The following is a 23,317-nucleotide window of genomic DNA, read 5'->3' as shown; positions in this document are numbered from 1 at the left end:
AGATTTGCCACTATTTTCAGGGCGGATTCGAAGGCAAAGGTTATTTCAATCAGAAAATCTTAACCCGGAAAATATATTTACGGCCTCGTTCCAACTCCAGGTGCAACAGACGTAATAGAACTAGCGATATAACGTGGTTATACTTACAGGAGATTATCAGATAATAGCGACGAGAACTAAATGACCAAAGTTGAGGTCAATGCAAGTCAAATTAGCCGGGTCAGAAGTTAAATGTAATAACGGACCATTCTTCTGACTCATTAGAGATCTAGCTTTCGGGTAGTCCAATAGCTTATTTGGTCATTTAACGTTCTTTGAATCCAAAATATTGTCTCCATTACTAAGACCTCTTTTCGTCGAGTCTAGAATATAAAGTCATTGAAAAGTATTGTGTTATTTTACGTTGGTGTAAAACGTTTTTCTCCGATATTTTTCAACGCGACCAAGTAAATTGTTAATTAACAATTACTCAATATTTCCGAGCATTCGTCGCAGTTCGATAAATTTAAGTCAAGGATTCGTCAATTGTTGTTTCAATTGAATAATAGTTTATCCTAAGTTGTAACTGAAACTGGAGTATCTGTACTCGGGCAGCTTGCTGACGATATCGCCCAGATCGAAGGACTTTATGTGTGAAGTCGACGTTTACGCCAGCAACATTGCGCCGCTCACGGAGAACGTAAGTCGCACGAATAACTTATTTACGTAAATTATAGAATCTTCTAATACCTCAAATCAATATACACATTTAATAAGATAAATTTTGATCAAGTTCGTGACCACGAACGCTGTAAAGTGCTCGAAACGTCGGGATGCCAAAAATAATTAATATACGCGATTCAAATCCGTTATAACTAGTTTTATTACAATGGGTAATCGCGAAAATTTAAGACAACATTAAATTGAATGTAAGCTACCATGAAACTCAGTATTAACTTTACATCAGTCATATACATTAATACCGATGTACAATTACATTTATTTGACATGTTCAGCCTGTAAATATCCCACAGCTGGGTTGTGGTCGTCTCTCCCTTTGAGGAGGTTAGGAGCATATTCCAACAAGCTCCTCCAATTCGGGTTAGTGGATTCACATGAATTAGTATTTAAATATACGACTTCAAAGTTGTTAAGATAATTAAAAAGGTTGATTTTTGTTTCTTGAATCCCAACAGTAAATGAAGATGTCGAGCGAATAATATGACGAACATTAAATACATCACCTATAATCCGCAGCTTTGAAGATATTTAACAGTATAAAAATTGCAAAAATAATCTAATAGAATTATATATCAGAATTTAATATTTCAAGTCGGTTTCAGTGATTCGTTTCTACACATTTTCTTGTATTTAAAATTATACAAAATGTTTATAAAATAATACTGTTGTATTAAATGAATATACTTGAAAACTTGAAAATTGGTAAGTGATGGGAGTTCTGAGGTAACAAACATATTAAAAATACGAGCGAATTGATAACCCCTTTTTCTGTCGGTTAAAAATAAACATAAACCTCATTTTAGCTGAACAAACATTTAAAGCATACACGCATCGAAACAGCGTATCACCGTAAGGCGGTTGCAACATTTCCAGCTGAAGCGAGTTAGAGTACCACACAACTTAGCTGTAGCATCGGCAAAGTTCGTAAAACCGATCACATCCGAATTAAGTACGCTATCCCAAATTATCGATATTTATTTCTTATGTGAATATGACTTTTACACAAACGTAATAACTTGTAATATCACATGACGTCGATTTACATGCACTTGCTTTAACGGGTTGAACTGACGCGAGAATCTATAGCGACGAATAGCGTCGAATGGCGCGATAGGGACCTGTTTCTATTGGTTGTATAAATCGGTAGTAATCGGTTTTATTGAAATTGCCGATGCTACATCTAAGTTGTGTCGTACTGTACTCAAATACACTGCATGCAGAATATGTCATGGATTAGGCGCTTCAGTACTCCGCTTTAATAAGACGCTTTGTTTCTGAGCCGTGATGGTCCAGTGTCCAGAACACGTGAATCTTAACCAAACATTGTGGGTTCAAGCATGAATAAATGTGTTTCATTCGTGTTTGAAATTAAAAGATATAGGAAAACAATGTGTCCTTTTTTTAATATACAAATTTCTGGTTTCTTTAATTATCTTATACAATTTTATTCATTATTGTTTCGTGCATCGAAATGTCTATGATTTTATACTACATGCCGAGTTTGATGAAGTTTGATTCAAAATTTATTGTATTATAAAGTTACATATGTACATTTTGAGCGTACTAAACTGAATTCTTAGTCATAATTTAACAGAGATAATTTTATTTATATATTGTATTTGATAGTACGTTTTGGGTTCATGACTTTAAGTCTTTCGTCTAATTGATTTAAAACAGCTGTTGGCACATGAACGAAGGTTTTAGGCGTAATATTACGAATGTGTACGATAGTTGACGCGCGCTTAGTATCGGGTAATTGCTTACAAAACACTTATGTTTATAGAATAATTGCAACATATGCCAGTGTTAAATTACGAAGCTTTTCGAATAGTCAAAAGACAGTTTTAAATTTCATAATAATCAACGTTACTATAACTATTGAAATAAATAAATATAATCTTTTTCTTCTTCCTAATAAATGGTGATGAATGCCGTCTATGCGTTTCTAAACTACTAATCTTATTTATTGGTGAGTTGTACTGCCTAGCTTACAATAAACCATGGTCTAAAAATCAGACTTATTCAATTCACGTGAAACCGGGACAAATATATAGTATACAAATAAATAACTACATAGTATAAAACAAAATCGCTTCTCTTTTACTATATGATGTTGTTTTTTTAATAGATAAGAGTGATTCGAGAGGACGGTTTTTGTATATATAATACATGGACAATATAGTAAAGAAACGCTTATAATTTTGGAAGTTTCTAATGTGATATCGTAAATAAACAAAGTCTGTAGTCAGTGGCGGCCTTAGGGGGTGGCGAACAGGGCAATCGCCCGGGGCCTCGCGCTTGAAGGGGCCTCGCCTCGCGTCGAGCATTTAAAAAAATTTTTTTTACTACATTTTTATTTATTTAGGACTTTTGATTTTGTTCCTAATTTTGTGTATGAAGGAAACGATGACATTATCTCGGTGCTGAAATACATAATAGAAAAAAAAAATAATGTAAATAATGTAAACTAAAGTTTACCCCACTATCGAAATAGTTCTGAGAATCGTTGCCACTACACCTGATACGGTTGCGTCTGCTGAAAGGAGTTTTTTGAGGCTCAAAATTATTAAAACATATTCAAGAAATTCGATGACTCGAGAGCGACTTTCAGCCCTTGCTATTCTGTCAATCGAAAATGACGTAGATCATTCGTTAGATTATTGTGCTCTAATTGAAGATTTTAGTCTTAGTAAAAGCCGCAAACATCAATTTTAATATTTATCGGTGGCTAACATCTTTGTATTTGTTAATTTTGTAAATATCTCATTGTAAGTAAAATATTTTAAAACTCAACATTTATTTATTTTTACAAGTTTAGCATTTCTTACCAAACAAAACGAGGGGTAATCCAAAAGTATAAGTCATAAAAATCCAAAAAAAAATGTTTAGTTTCTTTATATACCCACTAGTTCAGGATAGAAAAAATCATATAAATAGGTCTGAGGTTGAATAGCGACAGTCGACAATAATTTATCAATATGGAGAAAAACGAGATAAGAGCTGTCATAAAGTACCTTTGTTTGAAGAAAATGTCTACCAAAGATATACACTGCGACTTGGTGGAAACATTAGGGGAATCTGCTCCTCCATATTCTACAGTTGCGCGCTGGGCCAATGAATTTTAAGTTGGGTAGAACATCCACGTCCCTCACTGAAGACAACGTCAAAAAAGTCGAAGATATCGTATTGGCAGATCGAAAAGTGACCATCAGGCATGTAGCTGAGATCACAGGGCTTTCATATGGCAGCATTCAAAGAATCTTGGCGAATGAATTGCATATGAACAAGGTGTCTGCGCGCTGGCTGCCGAGAATGTTAAATGTGCCGAGCACAAAAACAAACGAGTCGACATTTCTAGGGCGAATCTCGAGAAGTTTCAATGCGATAAAGACATTTTTGTTACGTTTTGTGACTATAGACAAGACCTGGATCCACCACTTTGGTCCTGAAACCAAGCAACAGTCTATGACATGGAAGCGAGCCTCATCACCGACGCCGAAGAAATTCAAAGTGTCGAGTTCAGCGGGGAAGGTTATGGCGTTTGTTTTTAGGGACGCTAAAGGAATTATTATGGTGGAGTACTTGGAAAAAGGGACCACTATTACGGGCCCTTATTATACAGACCAAATAAGAAGATTGCGGGAGGCCATCAAACAAAAAAGACGTGGCCAACTGCGAACAGGTGTGTTGTTCCATCAAGACAACGCTCCATCTCACAAAGCCGCAGTTGCCATGACTGCCATCCAAGAATCCGGGTTCGAAATACTCGAACACCAACCCTATTCACCAGATTTGGCCCCCAGTGACTTCTTTCTCTTTCCTCGGCTCATAGAACACCTGCGAGGCAAGAAATTTGAAGGCAACAGGGAAGTGATGGCTGCAGTTGCAGAATTTTTGGAGAGTCAGAGTAAAGATTTTTTTTTGAAAGGAATTCTTGGTTTAGAAAAAAGTTGGACCAAGTGTATCAATTATCATTACATTTGGATCACCCCTCGTATCAAACAACCAGACCAACTTTCACATCACATAGATAGGTACTTTTTCGTAGGACAAAGGGCCTCGCAAAGACCTATCGCCCGGAGCCTCGCAATGGGTAAGGCCGCCGCTGTCTGTAGTACATTTAGTATCAGTTTTGCACCCGAGCGAAGAGGGGGCGGGTCAATAGTATATGTACAATTTCCTTGCTTTTATAGGGAATGCTAAGAAGATATTTTATAACAGCCTTTAAAGAATTAAACAAGATATATTACTCAATACTAGGACAATATGAAATACTCGTAGATTATACACACAAGCAATAGCTAGACAAATGTATCGTCAGTAGGACCTACTTCGTATGCTAATGAGTCCCTTGCCGTCGTATACAGCGCGTGCGCATATTTGGAGCGATTGTGCCGTTAGCCGGAACACTGGCTCGGATCAGCTATCACAATAACTGTAATCACTGCACTTGCTATTTAGTTTAATTATACTATACATTTACAATAATTAGCCGTTTCTTTAGTAATCATTACGAACTATGTCCGATATTATAAAACTATTTGAGTAAATTTGTTTTTAGTGAAATTAGACATGTTAAGCGTATTAATTGTGTTGTTTTATTTTTGCAAAGGAAAATAGTTTACTTTGTCAACATTTAAATTTCATAACTAGTCTGCTTGACGTACAGCTGGCAATAGACAATAAACTGGAAATGTTTATACTTTTCTAAACTAAATAAAACAGAGGCAAGTAAACGAGATTGTTTATATTTTGTGTACGACAAAAAAAATATTTTTTTCTATAATTTTAATAATTACTGATTTAGTTTACACAGTTATGCCGTCTTTTCAATAAATTCAATTAATAAATTATGTTTTGTAGTAAAGAAATATTATATATAAGTATTGCTTTTTTATTAGAAACATCTGGATCAAGTTACTATTGATAAAAATTGTTTAATATTTATATAATTATGTATTATATCCACATTTCTTCAACTATTTAATAAAAAAATATATTTTGTCGAGACTTCATAGACCTATATATAGGGCATAGATAATAAATTTAAAATGCAAAGTATAAACAACGTTATTTTAGAGGACATGGTACATGCATAATTGTCACAAAAGCCTTGAGTAACAGCCTCCTCGGAACACAAAGAGGAAAACAGGTCAGGCAACGCCCTTCTCAAACCCCAACGATCGTAGAACGTTGGCGCCAAAACTGGCGACGTAGTGGCGCCCCATTGGCGGGAGACGATTCCCTCCCCTATTTACTATAATACATTATTTTATCAATCAAAGAGTAAACAAACTACCCTATCTACTATGCTAACTACTAAGAAATATTTTGCGCAAAAATAATTGTTTCAAATGTAATGTTTTAATTATGTTTCTTCTTTAGTGTGCATTTATTAACATAAGAATTAATAAGATTAAATGCTTAAATATATACAAATATGCACTAAAACTAGTTACTGTATAAATCTTGATCGCGTGGAATGATGGTGGTATCTTTTTTCTGTTTAGCAGACGTAGATTTGATATTTTGAAGTGATTTCTTATATAATTTACTCAGACTGAGAAAAACATTTGAGAAATTCGTATTAAGGTCTTTCAATTTTCAACTCTATTCAATCCTCTTTGTTTTTAACATGTCAATACAGATAAATATTGTTAAATATATCTCCGATTACACAAACGTATCACTTTGAAAACGCTTTAATTGATGCATATTAGATTAGTGCGTTTTAGGGGCGCAGGCGAGATTTGTACTACAATCGAATTTTAAAAATATTAATCAAATATAATTTGCTATGGCAACACTGTCAAAATGCTAAACAGTCATGCGAGTATATAGAGGTATCGCAAAGAACAATGGCCCATACTGGCGACGACGACATAAAGCGCGTGTTTGTGTTTCACGTTCGCCCATAGCTATAAAACGTGCACTCGACTCATATCAATGCATTAGGAGCCGTTCGCACGTTTCATTTGAACTGAATTTTATTAACTGCCAGTAATAATAATCTGTATTATTGCAACACGATTGTAAATTATTCACAGAATAACATTTTGTAAGAAGTTTATACTTTGTACAAATATTTCTTATTTATGATGTATGGAAACAGAGAACATAGGTATAGGTGTCAGGGCTTCGTGGAAGCCTGCCTATGTGTAGTATGTGTTAGTATTGGTATGTCCCACTTTGAGAAGCCAATGTAACTTCAGGCATAAGCATAATACTTTATATTTGAATTCCCAAGGTCGGTAGGTTGGTAGCGCATTGGCGCTGGTGACCACTTATCAAGTGCCCAATTTGCCAGTCTATCTACCAGAATAAAAGCAAACATTTCACTTCATATATATTGTGAAGGAACACAGATTTAAAAAAAATAATGTAATTAATGTATTAACATATTATTTATTAGAAGTTGCAATTTGACACGCTACTTCGTGCACGCGCTACAAGCCACTTGACCTGATTGGATGATTTTAGTAATTTCAAACTTTGCAAAAGTCTCGTTACTTCGATTGTCCCTACGGTAACAATATATGAAAGCATATTGATAACAACAATCTATAATTACTTATTATAGGTTTGTAGACAAACAAATAGGACACCCTTTTACTAATTAATTAAGCTGTTCTGTCAATGCGTCGCCCACTATTAGATCTAGCTGTTCTGCTGTCTCTTGTGGCTGTATCAACATTGGCACACCATTCAAACCAGTGTACAGAAAAAATAATATAACAGCTGATTATTCTGTATTATTGGTCAATTTAGTAATATTGTCATTTTGTCAGATCCAGCCGAACATAACTAAAGTTTTTAAGGAGCATTTCTTAATCAAAAAAAAAAATAAAGAGAGAAAAACGACATTCAGTAATCTTTTAAAATGAGATTTATAAAAAAATCTTATCGTATAATACATAAGCATAATATACCTTGTAGCGTAATACCTACTTTTAAAAATGTGCGCTATCACCTGCCATAGAGTCTAACTCTAGGGTTATGGTTATGGCTGTCTGAACTTTTGGTCCATCGGGCATACTATTTCGGCGTAGCCCAAAATTGAAGTTTTGAGTTGTGTTTGCTCTTAATTATTTTCAGTATTATTATTGTTTATTATAAAGCCATTCAGTATTCGTCTATTCTTTGGAAATAGAGTCTTCTGGTCAGACAATATAAAGCATTTATATAATAGCTAATTATATAATACCTTTTTACCTCCTATACGATCTTGTTTAAAATACTATGACATGTCTTTTAATGTTCCTAGTGAAGTCAATTGAGTGATTGTTCACAAACTAAAGTTTACCTTAAGTCCAGTTTGTGAACAACAATGTAATCGACCCGGCGTCACTGACGAATGGTCATTAGTGTTGACTAGTATTTATCATTAACATTACTATTCTTTGATGTAATGTATTCTGTGATAGCTGATGTTACTATATACGTACTTCCACTACATCGGTAAAGGCTTTATCGATGTTAACATATACAAGCAAACAATTTAGCCCCTGCGATGGGGTAAGATCGGCAATGAGTTTAGATCGTAGCAACGAAATATCCGGCTGATTAGAACACTTCCCATATGTATAGGATTTTTAGTTTTTTTTTAATTGCCCGTTTTAAATAGCTGTAATAATAACTTTTTAATTTTATTATGACAGCTATTTAAAACGGGATATTTAAAATGTTTTTTTATTTTTAATTGATGGAGCTCGATTTTTGAACATTATCTACGAATGTATTGTTCACGATTTCTCATATGTAGTTCTTCAGACATTAGAAGCAGTTTTATTAGCTTCAAGAACAAAGTCGCTGAAAGAAAGTGCTGGGATCAGTCAGAAATGTTATATTACTCAAAGGCATTAGTGGCATTAGATGTCAGTTTGACCCCGCGTCATCGTCCGCGTTATTTTAATCCTGTCAACGGCGCCGGGTTTATGACGTCATAACTATAATGGGTTAATCATTTCAATTAACAAGCGATTTGTATTATATTCACCGTCTTATCGCATGTAATTGTGAATAATTATTATTCAAGACTGCGGTAATTAGTGAATGACTAATAATAATGACCCGTTTGTTTTCAGCCGTTTTCAGCGCGATAGATTTATTGCTAAATGATGTTTTCCATTAAGTACTAAAATATGTGTCATCACGACATAGTATGTATAAAACGAAGTAGCTTTCTCTGTGACTATATCCCTATGCATGATTAAATCTTTAAAACTACGCAACGGTATTGATGCGGTTTTTTTATTAGATAGAGTGATTCGAGAAAAAGTTTTTATATATTATACATGGACAATATAATAAAGATACACTGATCATTTTTGAAGTTTCTACTGTGATGTCATATCATTGCAACCGCGCGTCGCCGGGGCGGGTGGCCAGTTTACATTAAAGTTGTAGTAAAGAGTAACCAACCTATTCTTTTAAACGGGCTAGTGCTGTTAGCATGAAAAAAAAGTATTACCAACATAATAAACATAATTTGATATAATAGATATATAAAAAGAAAAAGTGACGTCATACATAGAATAGCCATCAGCTGCAGCTCTGTCGGCAATTTAAAACGCGGGCCGCCTTCAATTATCTCGCGCCTTCGAACGACTATAACATAACATTATAAAATAAAAAATCACACACGTATTATATTTATTATATATATATATTAGTGTTTAATTTGACCATCGATAAGAAAGTGTAATTCTTCTACATTGAATAAAGTTATTTGGGTTTGAGTTTATACTAAGAAATAAAACACGACCGACACTCGCCACTAACCTTATTTTTTTGATACATGTATTTCATTTAATTATTATTAGAAGTAAAGTACAGTTACTTACAGTAAAAGCCTGTAAATTTCCCACTGCTGGACTAAGGCCTCCTTATCCATTAAGGAGAGGGCTTGGAAAATATTCCACTACGCTGTAATGGAATACACATGCAGAATTTCGATGAAATTAGATGTATGCAGGTTTCCTCACGATGTTTGTCCTTCGCCACTGAGCACGAGACGAATAATAGATACAAATTAAGCATATGAATATTCAGTGGTGCTTCCCTGGGTTTGAACCCGAAATCATCGGTTAAGATGCACGCGTTCTAACCACTGGGCCACCTCGGCTCTTGTTCACATATCACATAATCCAATATATATATACAAACAATCGTAATGTGAACGCTATAGTCGTGATCGATAGGTGTATTTATCGTCAAACCGATCGCGGTGCGTGCGCGTGCGCATGTATGTATGAAGTTATGCGCTCATGCTGACTTCCAGACCGGAAAACACTAGAAAGTGGCTTTTCAATTTTCGAATAGCTACATATAAACGATCTTGTGGTAAATCTCGTGAGTGATTGAGCGGAAAAACGTTCGAGGGAAACGTCGACGAATAGGATTGTAATAAATACGCCAAGGCCTAAGTTATTCTCCTCAAAATAGGAGTTAATAAATATTTCGACGTTAGGTGAGCCACAACTATGCATGCCGTTTCGAATAACAACTGAATAAATAAAGGATCGAATGGACCATCTAAATCAATAGAAAGCATAAAAGTTGAACAAACTTTTATACGAATAATATTGAAACCGATGAATCTTCCATTATATTAACGACCTCTGTGGTCAAGTAGTTTGTACTCCGGTTTTCATGTGTTCCCACTCCGGGGTTCGGTTCCCGGCCGACTTGATGTAGAAAAAGTTCATTATCTTTCTATGTTGTGTTGGGTCTGAGTGTTTGTCGTTCTATCATTACTTCTGATTTTCCGTAACACAAGTGCTTTAGTTACTTACATTGGCATCAGAGTAATGTTTGTGATGTTGTCCAATATTTATTTTACGAGAAAAGTATAACTTAAAAAGTGCTGGGCGTATTGTTTCGGCTCCTCCTATTGATAAACTGCGGACAGTTTAGTACGACTTAATTTAACGGACTTTTTAGTGCAGTAGAAGTATAATATGTTACTTTAATACATCTACATTCCAAACCATTGCTACCCTTACGTTTACTAAAATTCTATTAAATTACGATTCATTGCTTGTAAAAGCTTACTTGAATAACGTTAATAAATAAATTAAGAGCATTTATAAGAGAGAGGAGTATAATTATATTTAGATAATTTAATAGATGCATATTTGTCATTGATTAAGGTGCACTTAAGATTTCATACAGGGAAGTGATTTTACAAGTTATTATTATGATGGAATAGTAAAAAACGGTAGGCCTTGTTAGTAATAAGGCTTGATATTTTTTACGCGAACAGCCTCAACGCACGAGTCGTTTTGTGTTTCTTTATTGACGACAGTGATACAATAATTTGGATAACTTATAATGTTTTAGTTGGCGGGTTTAACAAATTGGATTTCGATCGATTTTCACGATTAATCGGTCGTTAGAATTTACCCAAAACACATAATTTTTTTAATGACGAGTCGAGATGGACCAGTGATTTGAACGCGTGCATCTTAACCGACGATTGCGGGTTCAAACCCAGGCAAGCAACAAAATATATATGTGTTTAATTTGTGTTTATATTTCACCTCATGCTTGGCGGTGAAGGAAAACATCGTGAGGAAACCTGCATGTGACTAATTTCATTGAAATTCTGCCACATGTGCATGTGCATTCCACCAAACCATGGAACAGCGTGTTGGAATATGTTCCAAGCCCTATCCTCAGTGAGAGTAGGTCATTAGCCCAGCAGTGGGAAATTTATAGGCTGTTACTTACTTTACATAATTTTTGCAACCTGCGAATGTCTAATTGGTGGACAAAATATTTCTTGATATGAATTATGTGTTGTGCGGTATCGGAATTAAGTCAAATAGAGATACTTCAACAGGCAAAATAAACTTATAAACATAACATCTAAATTTCAAATCACTGTTTTTCAAATAACTATAAATATTCAAGGCATTAGTAACATGCCTCTAGTTGAAACTGAAGCATCTTCTATAACCATTATTCCATTTTTAAATATCCATACGCAATCATTCTCTAGTATAAGCGTTGTAGTACAAGATTACAACAACTAAGGCTGATAACTGTCAAGATAAATCTAAAGGGAACTTCAAGAGCTTTGAAAATAGAATACCGATCTGGTTCTAGAACGGAATGGAATGATCGATTAATGATTAATGTAACGTTTTTTTTAAGAATCTTGAAGAAGATAAACTTTGGACTCGACCTAAATGCAATTATTTGATACTCATTTTAGTATGTCAAAGTTTGCCGAGAGTATTGTCAATTTAATTAATTTTGTTAGAATAAGTCCTACTTTAGAAGTTTATTGTTTGTATGAAAAGATTCTCTCCACAATAATTACAACAATTCATAAAAACTTATTTCAAGCCTATTGCTGTTAATAGTTGTAAATTAAAAAGCTGTTTTCATTGCCTAAATTTTATATTACAACACTATTAATTGAGGAACTCAATCTTTCTTAAATTATCATTGTGTAAGATAGGCCAAATAATACGGAAGGTTATTATTGTTTTAAACTTTATGCTTCGACCGTAATCGAGCAGAGACCATAAACCGATCTGGTAAAGTCTAGGCAAGTACCTACTTACATACACAGGCACATTGCATTGTAAAATTCAAATTAAATTCAAGCGAATTGACTAGTCCAAGCTAGTTTTTAATAAAACTTAATGATCCTCTTTTTATGTATTGTACATTTAAATGTAGGAATCATTAATTACTTACAAGATGTTTCTTAATAAATATGATACAAAAAATATTATATTGAGTCGGTTAAATAAAACCAAATCATCGATATGAGTGCACGGTTGAAAGCTACGTAAGTACTACGGCCCACCGGTTCTACGCTCCAGCGGCAAATTTTTGTCGAGCCATTTTCTCTGCACACAATAAGGGCGGGAACTCGGGAAGGTACTGTCAGACACAGATGTTATACTAGGCCGTGCACTGGTATCTAATGTATTGTGTAGCAGCACGCGCCGGCAGAGACACAGTCGACTCGCGACGGACGCGTAAAACACTCGTATTTTCCGCTACGCGAAACGCGCTGCAGTTTGAATTTCGAATCAGTTGTGTTTTTTTTTTTTCAATTGAGACTGTGATTGTGGGTATTAAGTATTTGCTCGAGGAATATTACTGAGCCCTATTAAAACTTTTTGGTAAGAAAAATAATCATAAATTTAAATTAGTTTAAACATTAATATGGAATAATATTTAGTGAACATGATATGCAACGAATCGTTAGCTATTTGTATTTTACACTTGTTTAAAATAGTTAATCTAGAATCTAATATGAACTTATTTTTAAGCTAAAGTTTTTCACTTCACTTAACTTACACCACCACTTGAAAATGCGTTAGTAAAAATAATTATAAACAAGATGCTATTGATTTTGTTGCAAGGCACATTATTTAATAAAACATAATATAACGATATTGGAATTTGCATTAATTATATCAACACTATTAACAGTAATAATGTATTTTTAATAATCTAGTTAAATGCATTTGAACGGAATTTAATACTTAATATAAGTATATAGTAATGATAAAAAGATGTTTCCAGAAAATGAATCAAAGAAACTTTCGTAAGTCGAAAGTGCGAGACATGCTATAATCTACAAATATTTATAAAGTGTAGCGTGTTGGAAAGTGTACATGCGTGCGTTCCGAGCCAGCGGTTGGCATTTGTTAGGCGATTGTTTATTTATGGGCAATCAAGTGCGGGTGACATGCGTAAATTAATTTTTTAATTGTCATATTTAGTAGTGTATGACTGAAACACGAACGAGATTGATTTTGTAAGTAGAATAAACAAAACAGCATATAATTGATTTGTTACATTAGATTCCTCTAATAATTTTCTTCACGTTGGTAGATTTTTTATAAGTCCAATAAATATACCCCACCTACAAGATTTTATATCATATATAGAGACTATAGAGTAATATATGTATAGAGTAAAAGTTATGGAGCATATGTTGGCCTTCCTGTGTAGATACTGACATATTCTTTGTAAACTAGTAGCTTGTAGCATCTTAGCTCCCAAGTACTGACGATTTAAGGAATAATAAATAAGTACTTCATACAATGTAATTAACGATGATCATTCATTGACGGTGGGCCGGTCCATATCTCATAAAGACGCAGGTCCAGAGGAATAAGGGCTATAAGTCCTTGGTTTTTAAAAAATATTTTAAAGAGGATTTTGGATCTTACATTCCTGTACCTCGGGAGGCACGAAATGCCGTCGATCCTGTGCCTATTTTCTATGTGATCGTATCCGATGTTATCCTATCCTATAGAATATATACAGCAAGTGATATATGTATACATATATATGCTGCTGTATATAGCAGGTGAAGAAATCAGTGTAATATGTCCTACGTTTAGTAATGGTTAGTTACATATTTTGGAAATAGAGTATACTTTATTCTCACGAGTATTTACACAAATATAATCGAAATATTAATTCTAGAGTGCTTCCGAACATTTTATATAATTAAATTAGTAAGTAAGTTGTAAATATGTAGGACTTGCATTTGCATATGTCAGTGAACGATAATTGTGTAATGAAATTAAATGTATCCCCCTAGGTGTCGGAGTACGGGGGCGGCGCACGAGTAATCTGGGCCATGTCGGCGGGCGACAGGGAGGCGGACGCGCAAGCCAAGAAGGGCGAGGAGGGCTCTGCCAGCGACCGGGACAGCCGGGCCGCTGCGGTCCTCAAACATAACTGGTGCATCGGCCTGAGGACGATTGAACTGGTAGGTTTAGTAAGCAGAACTCCAATCTTACGAAGATGAGATCTAACACATCTCGTTTTGTAAAGGGCCTTACTTTGATCGATCTGGTGATGATACGATTGTCAGGGGACCACGTGTTGGACGCAATATATATTATGAAATGCGGTTTTTGTTAAACTTAGTTTGTATAGAGTATTTAACAATATACAATCAAATGATCTTTTTCCAATTTAAAAAAAAAAAAACACCGCCTGACTTTTGGCAGAAATCAGGTATATCCGGCCTTATTGCTGAGCTCGGGAATATGTAATCGGATTCAATACTAGTGAACCTGAAACTATGAGCTCATATCCTCATGTTATATCCACAGAGCTATCGATTATACTTTCGAATAGAAAGATACACAAGGCCACATAAAGTTTAATGATTATTTGCTAATTGCTAAATGCTCGTCGATACAGGACGGAACGGCATTAACATTCTAGATTTATTCAATTTGGATATCGACCATTAGGCGAAGGAATTCAATAATTACTAAAAGTTAAAAACTTAATTACATTATATTTTGTTAAACACGCAATACAGATAATACCTGCTATGATTTATAAACCGTAAATATGTAGTAGTGGCATAGTGATTCGAACTCGTCAATCTTATACGAAGTTATGCGGGTGCTTCACTTATTTTTTGTTTATAATTAATGAATAAATACTGTGAGGTAACTACACGTAACAACTACTTGTCGCATGTGTGACTCAACCAGATATGAATCCAATCCCTACGACCTACGTGGCAACGAGCTCTTCTAAAGGGAGAAGATTTTAGCCCAGAAGATTTAAAGACTTCTACATGCTGCCTACTAAACATAATATAATTATAGGTTTAGTTTGTTACCTACTTCTATAAGAGCAGTAATATCTACGAGGACTTTATAGTCACGTAATACTAATTTCGAAGATGAGATGGTGACAGAAATAAATCTAACTGACTGACATTGAACCGAAATGAGTGGATACAAAAGATACCACGACTTAAAGCAATGGGTTTAAACTTTAAGTATTCTTAATTTGTTTTTATCATAAATGACGGCCTCGACGTTGAATGAATACAACTTAACAAAATGCTACAGGGCTTAGACAGTGTAATGGATTGAATTTTAAAGGTCTAATGGAACCTGCGTGTGTTTCCTAGCAGTGGGAAAATAGAAATTAAAATCATTTCGATATAAATAATTTTTCTTTCAATAAGGCTATATAATGAATTATATAATATTTAATATTGGAAGATATATTTTACCGGGAATAATCAGCGAGATAAAATAATATCAGATAAAATAATAATAAGTTAAATACTGGGCAGTATTTAACATTTCCACCAAGTAAATTAAATATAAATCTATATTAATATTATATTATAAATGTGAAAGTAGCTCTGTCTGTCGCTGTTTCACGACCAAACCTATAAACCGAATTTGATGAAGTTTGGTATGAAGCAAACTTGACTTCTAAGGAAGGACATAGGCTACCTTTTTTGCCCAACACATGGCAATCCCTTAAAACAAGCGAAGCTGCGAGCGACAGCTACTATTTCTATATATCGAATTAGAAAATAAAATTAACAAAATTATAACGCCACGGGATATAATCTTGTGTTGAATACTGTGTTTATCGAGTTTAATTCGATATTTTATTAAGAAATTGATGTGTTCATTGATTTTTCTTGAATCGACGGACACATCCTTGTACTTGTGGGAATATGCAGATGACTTCGAACTGGCGCTGGTACGCGATGCCCTTGATACATCGTGTAATTCCGAATAAACACCCTATTGTTCTGTGATTCATGTTTGCTATTATGACTTGTTCGTTGTTATGAATCGTGTAGGATTAAGTTTAAACACAGAAGTAAGGGAAAAACAGAAGCGAATCCAGCGCTGGACAACTACATCGTAATGATAGTGAGAAAAGTTAGGAAAGCTGTAGCAAGCGCTGTAAATTAACATTCGTGAAGATTTTTCTTTGATCATAAGCATTATAAGAACAACAAAAGCTTTACTCAGAACCAAACAAGTGCTGCAGTCAAAACAGAGCTATTACTATACCTAAACATTTAATATTAAGAAATGGTAGAAAAAAAAGAGCAAGGAAACCATTTGTTCCTAATAAAATATACTTAAACGTCGCACATAAGTAAATAATAAGCTAAATAAAATTGTTACTATTACAAGTTATTTAGACATTTCATGTATTTTAATTTAAAGTCGGTACCTTTGAGCGATATGTTTCGATAGTTAAGTATATATTACATTCAATGACATCGCACGTTTGCGAGTGGACGGCAATATATTGTAGAGCTGAGCTTGTAGGAAAACAATATTTTCTCGAGATGAGTTTTATGCGCTATTAAGAAACTTGCACATCAATCTATTTAATACTATCAATATTATAACTGATAGGCTAGCATGGTGCTGTTTTATTTAATTTTTCTGACAATATTGCTTTTATTGTTAAAATATAATTACTTTATGGATATTATGGCTTAAGAAAAATATACATAATTCGATAAAAAAGGCAATGATTGGTGAGAAAATGTTACATTTCTTAAAGTAACCAAACTTGAACAAGGTTTGATGTTTTCCTTTTGAGCAATTGATGTTAAAACAGTTACAATTTCACGCTATTGATTTAGGTATTCGTAAAATAGGTTCAAAAATAGAGAATTTTCGTTAACAAGATATCTTAAAAAAGAAAAACGTTTATAGCGAGTGAAAGCGAAAACCGCCGTTTGGGAGTCCGGTAAGCATCTTGCGGTGTTTAGGAATCACTCAAACGGTGAAAACGTGTATTTGTCAAGACGAAACTGCAGATTAGACTTTCACTTAATAATCTTTGTCACCGAGCAGCTGTTTACATTGCTTTTTTTTTACTTTTCTTTATTTTTAACCTGCATATTTTATAAAATCTCACTTCTCATCTAAATGTTATAAAAACAACATATGGTTCTTAAACAATAAATAATATATTTTATTAGTAATAAAAAACCATGATCTCGTTACAATATTATAGAATTCAGACAGTAGTCGAAAACAAATTTGATACTTGATGAATATTTACTATGAACTCTGTGTATATCATTTAAATATAATAATTATTTCAGGCAAGTTCTAAAGACTATGGGACTCCATAATCTACAGAATTGTTTAGAGAATCGCTATAGATGCGACTCTTTATGACCACACCCAAACATTATAACAAAAATATTTCACAATAGCGCGTTTGATGTTTATTTATGAGATATACATTTAACTTCATTTGATTAACTTTGTATTATTCTAGTTGCTGAGAATATATATTGTTTTCAGATCCTTTCTGTGATCGCCATTGGGCTTATAGTGGGCGCGCTGACCGCCCCCCAAGTGGTGCAGTCTGACCATCGTCACATCGCCCTCATCTTCTCCGCTTATTCAAGTAAGTATATAACATGACATTTTTGTCATACATTCACTTCATTAATGGATAAAGTCTGTAGATATCTGAGGTGAAATCGTAAAAATATTTAATTTTTTTTTAATTTCTTATTTTTTTGTGGAAGGTTTTTTTGTTTTTAATCAATCAATGATTAATAAAAAAAAACACAAATCCACCTTATGATAGTACCTCTACATTTGTTGCCAATTTTTAAGTCTATTGCATATCGCTTTTTTTATAAAACTACTACACATATAAAATGCTATATTTAATCTAAAGAAATAAGTGACAAGCTTACAGCAGTATTTCGCAATTAAAAAAAAGAAACAAAATTTAAAAATTGATTGCTTTATTTTGATTCCTCAACGTTTTTTTTGTCGTTTCCCGAGTATTTTGTAAACATTTCCCGTTTACAAAACCCAGCTGGACCATGGCCTCGTTGCGAATACTGTTCTGTTCTGAATCTTTCAATTATTCAAAGGCGATTACATTGTTTGGAGACTCTAGAACACTTCACGGTCTATCGAACGCTGATAATGGTCCGTTATAAACAAATAGTAGTTATGGCGCATTGATATCTGGCATTATTTATTCTCTCTAGATTTCAGATGATTTATAGTATGAGCACGAGAACGTCATCCGTCTCTTCAAGAATAATTGGATTTCGGAATAGATTCTAAACCCCAACTATTTGAATGACACAACGAATTCCAATTTTAACCCTCATTAGTCACACAGCACTGGAAATTTTAGTTAATTACACTATAATTAACATCCTTTGACCGTGAACCTTTTTGTCACAGTTTAAGTTTTAGTTTTTAAGTTATTTTGTAATTTCATCGCGCCATAGCCTATCACTGAATGATTGGTATTGTTTCGCAGTTCTTAAACACTTCGTTAAAGTGTCCACATTATCATTCGAAGCAGTTTTCACTTCATCATTACCTGTTAAATCGGTTTCAATGAACCTCGTATTATGTGAAAGTAAATGTGAATTATGCGTTCGCAATAAATCAATATGTAAGACTGCCAGCGAAGCGAAGCATCGGCTTGTTATATATAACGGCTTAGATTTTTTTTACAGAAATTAATTGAAGTTTATCAACTCTTAGCGTACTCAAGTCAAAACACAAAAGTAGTAGAATCATATTACGCTGCATCTTCATTCATTATTATTTTAGCTTTTGTAATAATGTATCTTAAAAGAATCGATCCAATGACCTCGTATAATAATGGGTAATAATGTTTATATATTCTAAATATGTTACATTTTGTGTAGGTTTCATCATCATCACCGGTATACTAATCATCGCCCGCCTTTTCGGTGAGTCTGCTGGATGGCGGACATCCATCGGGTTCTCTATTATTGGTGTCATCATGTTCACGGCTGCAGCTGCGATCATTTTTTATGGTAAGTAAAACTACACTAATATTCCTAATATTACTTGAAATCGGTAAAGTCATATTAGCCTATAGTACCCAAGTCATACATTGCATTGTCGTTTTGTTAATGCTTATTTATCATCCAACATGGAGTGTACAGAAAACTACTGAGTTTTTATACGTTAAACTCGTATTAAACCAATAAATAATAAAATACAACCTTTCGAGTTCATTGGTCAGGCCGTGAGTAGCTGAATATTTTGGACAAAAATCTATTCCATCACATCTGTTCCAGTGCGCAAGAAGCAGGCGCAGTGCATTGTGAAATAATTTTAATTGATACTTTTTAAGAGTAGGCAATGTCTTTACCCTGCAAATGTCATATTTCGCGGTCTGTTACTAATTGTTCAGTTCAAAATCATTTAAAATAATTCTTAATTATTGTACATCTACAAATTACGAACAATTTATTTCAATATTTCAAAGACTTACCAATTGTTATTAAATATGGAAATAACACAATCTGTTACCCACTTATATACCGCTACCTGAGTTTTTATGTATCAATTATATGACTAACCAGAGTAAACAACACACCCGATACGTTTAAGATTATACGCAATTGCGACTGGTTCATACATGGCATTAGTTGCGTAAGATAATATAGATAATGGGAATTTTAAATAATATGCGTCTTAATAATGTTATTGTGCGAAGTCTCTGCGACAACTTGAAGATGACGAAAATTATAATTATGTGAAGAGGAACTACAAATGATCATTAAAAACTCTATTACAAAGTCTGGCAGAATATAATTTTTAGCCTCCAGAATATATATAGCACGTTTTCTCATCCCCCCCCCCCCTTTAGTCATCTATGTAGTTATTGTAATCAAATATTATATAGATCAAGTTGACCATAGAATATTAGTGGCTGGTTTTTGTGTCTCCTAGTCTATGGAGTTCTTCACCCACATCAATTATTATGATATCAAACATTAACCGGCACAAAATAACATCTAAAATATATATCAAATAGTTAATACATAAATACATTTTTACACGCTTTGAGACGCAGAATAATATTAATATTCCTGATCTTAACCGACGATTAAAATAGTTGCGATTTATTTGTCGTTATTACTTCCGCTTTATGCGCAGTGTGCTGACGACCTATCAATACCATAAAGATATCACATTCAATATGTACGTTGTAAATTATTAGGTGTCTTTGTAAATATTTACTCGTGCGATCACTTTGTGCTTGACTGGGTAGGTATGACCTACTTATCAATGACTAGTACCAAATAATACTATAAAAAATAGTATTTTAGTTTTGGTTTGAACGGTAAATCAGCAAGCACAAGACTTAACATTTCAGAGCCTACATATACAATAAGCTAAATATACACAACATTACAGGGACCAAGCTGTGAGAAGTGAAATAAGAGCTAGTAAAAGTTATGTACTCTTCAACATAATTATGACATTTTCCCGTTATCGTACTTATTAACAAATTTATTAATGTCATCGTACAAAAGTCACGTAAATGTTGAAATCACAACTAATATTTCGTAGCAACTAAAATTAGAATTAAATTATTATTTTGTCGAATAAATAGAGCTTTAGACTGCTTTAAATACAGAAATAGATAATTTTTTACATTAAGGTCAGAGCATTAATAGAAAAAATAAATAAAAAAAACTGGCAATGATTAAATTCAGAACGAATTTGAAGAACGTACTGTTCATCATAGAGTAAAGTAGAGCGTACTTAACGCTCTACATTCGAAATAAAACCGCATAATATTCTCGAAGTTTTTTTTTATAAAATAAAGATTTTCTTTTCTTTTCAGATTGGCACAGATCTTACTACGCTAATGTCCGCCCGAATAAAGAGGTCTACAACCTTCTTATATCATCTGGTGTCTTTGCCGTCGTTAACGCAGTTGTTTTTCTTGTGCACGCATTCCTTACTTTCAGAAAAGAAGCAGATTATTAATTTTAGTAAATATGATATAAAGTGCTTTTTTATTTATTATTTAATATAAAATATCACACCTTTTTTAGTAATATAGTTAAACATTTATCATTTTTATTTACTCCAAAGTATTATCGTAAGTAAATTAAACGTAATAATAATAATAAAATGTATATAATTTCCAAGTTGTCCTGGAGAGTAGCTTTTTTAATAGTTATAAAAAAATAATTATATTTATTATTGTAAGTTGTCCACTATGCAGCCGTTGTCATAAATTAAAAAAAAATTACATTATTTTGGCCGAGACAGTGCAAGTTAAAATAATTATAATATACTTGCTTAAAATAAATATTATGTAATAATGTCTACTTAGCTTTTCTTAAGTGTTAAGTATAAGATTTTCAATGAAAATGGTATAAGTTTTATTAGTTATAGTTTTGATTGTAATTAATTTGCAATTTTGTATTTATTGTTTCATCCGAAGTACTAAAAACATTCCGTTTTAATTTTATCAATACAATTAACTAACTTTTAAATTTAATAACAACGAAAAATCCACCGCTCTTTATTGTTAAGTTTAATACTTACTTTAAATCATTATTCATAAATTAACATTTTTTGACATTTTCACAAATAAAATATAGTCGCAATATAATAAAATATATTACACACAATAAAGGTTATCGTGCACTTATTGTACTCTAAAATCGGCATTACAACGACGAAGTAACAAGTGACACGCCCAAATTTTTTACAAAAATAGCTTTTATAATGTATACAGCCGACACACAACAATTTGAAACACACACATGCATAACATAATTGTAACAATACACATAATTATAAATACGTAAGTAGTAGCATTAGATGTACTTTTTAGTTTTTAAGTCTATATAGGAAGACCAAAGCAGTAATCAGTATCCGTCCAGTGGTAGTTAAGTTTTGTATTATGTTGATATTTCTTTTATTCTAAGTTTCTATCTACTGTCACAAACCTACATTGGCTACATAGAAGTCATAAGATTTAACTTTCATAACGTCTTGTTAACTCACATCTCACACGTTTAAGCCTTTTTTATTATGTTAATATTACTTTTATATTATTTGTAAAATTAATTAATGTAATATAGACGCTTTCTTAAATGTTTATTATGTATTATTGTTAAAAATGTAATCCTTAGGTTTAAGAAAATTGTAATATATAATGAATTGTAAAGAGAACAGATTATAAATGAAGTCAGCATTTTGCACCATCTCATTCGGATTATAATTAATTAAAAATAAAATCAAGCAAATTTATTGTATTGTTTTTTTAAGAACACGCGTAACGTGTATTCCGGCGCTAATGTTACCTTATATTATGCTTTTGGTAAAAGGTACCCGCGTAACACAGAAATGATGATATAGTGTTGTATTACTCATTATAAATGCATCGATGTTGTGACTCGGTTGTTTGTATATAAGATTATGAAATAATGATTGTATCGACGTAATTTTATAAATAAATATAATTGCACAAATATTGTTGTTTCATGTTCAGTTTAAACCTTTTGTTTTTATTTTTATGGGTTCTCTTCTTCTCTTCTCTAGGAATCATCTATAACTACTAATTTGAATATTTGTATTATAATTTACTCATTAATAAATAAAAATGATAATGAATAAAAAGTAGTGGAGTTTCGAATTGATTACTGGTTTTAATTAATTCATGCGCCGCTGCGACTATTTTGTTGTACGTCCTTTTATGAAGACTTATTGCTATATATGAAAAGTTGTTATTAAAATGTTTTATTTTGTATTATAAAAATATTTTGAATTTTTGCTTGCTTTTCTATATACGTGACTCTGAATTACTTCTACGTACTAGTTACTCATGGCCGGTATTTTCAATCATTAATTTAGAAAAAGTTATGGCCAAATTTGTTTCTTAAGCGACTTAAACACAATATTAGTTTGAATAGCAATCTTAACAGTTTGTCATAGCGCAATCAATGCAAATGTCAAGCAATGTCTGTTAAATGTTACGGTTTATTTTTTGC

At 33.0% G+C, this 23,317-nt stretch overlaps 1 protein-coding gene across 3 annotated transcripts; it reads left to right on the top strand.

Moving 5' to 3' along the window:
• Positions 1–420: 420 nt before the first annotated feature.
• Positions 421–22,798, top strand: LOC124529874. Of its 3 annotated transcripts, none has more exons than XM_047103805.1 (5): positions 421–679; positions 14,300–14,470; positions 17,811–17,916; positions 19,196–19,327; positions 21,154–22,798. In XM_047103805.1, exons 1-5 carry the CDS (start codon positions 629–631, stop codon positions 21,297–21,299), a joined length of 606 nt encoding a protein of 201 aa, XP_046959761.1. In that variant the 5' UTR covers positions 421–628; the 3' UTR covers positions 21,300–22,798. The 3 variants fall into 3 exon arrangements, with proteins under 3 accessions (XP_046959761.1, XP_046959762.1, XP_046959763.1); XM_047103806.1 differs by lacking the exon at positions 421–679 and adding an exon at positions 12,604–12,863; XM_047103807.1 differs by lacking the exon at positions 421–679 and adding an exon at positions 13,482–13,504.
• The last annotated feature ends 519 nt before the right edge of the window (positions 22,799–23,317 follow it).

This window comes from Vanessa cardui, chromosome 5 (genome assembly GCF_905220365.1).
Source record: "Vanessa cardui chromosome 5, ilVanCard2.1, whole genome shotgun sequence".
NCBI lineage: Eukaryota > Metazoa > Arthropoda > Insecta > Lepidoptera > Nymphalidae > Vanessa > Vanessa cardui.
Note: the sequence above shows the minus strand (reverse complement) of the source record. Positions and strands in the feature narration are given on the sequence as shown.

Bases quoted from the DNA above. Each gene is read 5' to 3' on its own strand.
- LOC124529874 (XM_047103805.1), top strand. From the start codon at position 629: ATGTGTGAAGTCGACGTTTACGCCAGCAACATTGCGCCGCTCACGGAG. The intron at 14,471-17,810 runs GTAGGTTTAGTA...TATTGTTTTCAG, and splicing joins GCCTGAGGACGATTGAACTG to ATCCTTTCTGTGATCGCCAT. The intron at 17,917-19,195 runs GTAAGTATATAA...CATTTTGTGTAG, and splicing joins CATCTTCTCCGCTTATTCAA to GTTTCATCATCATCACCGGT.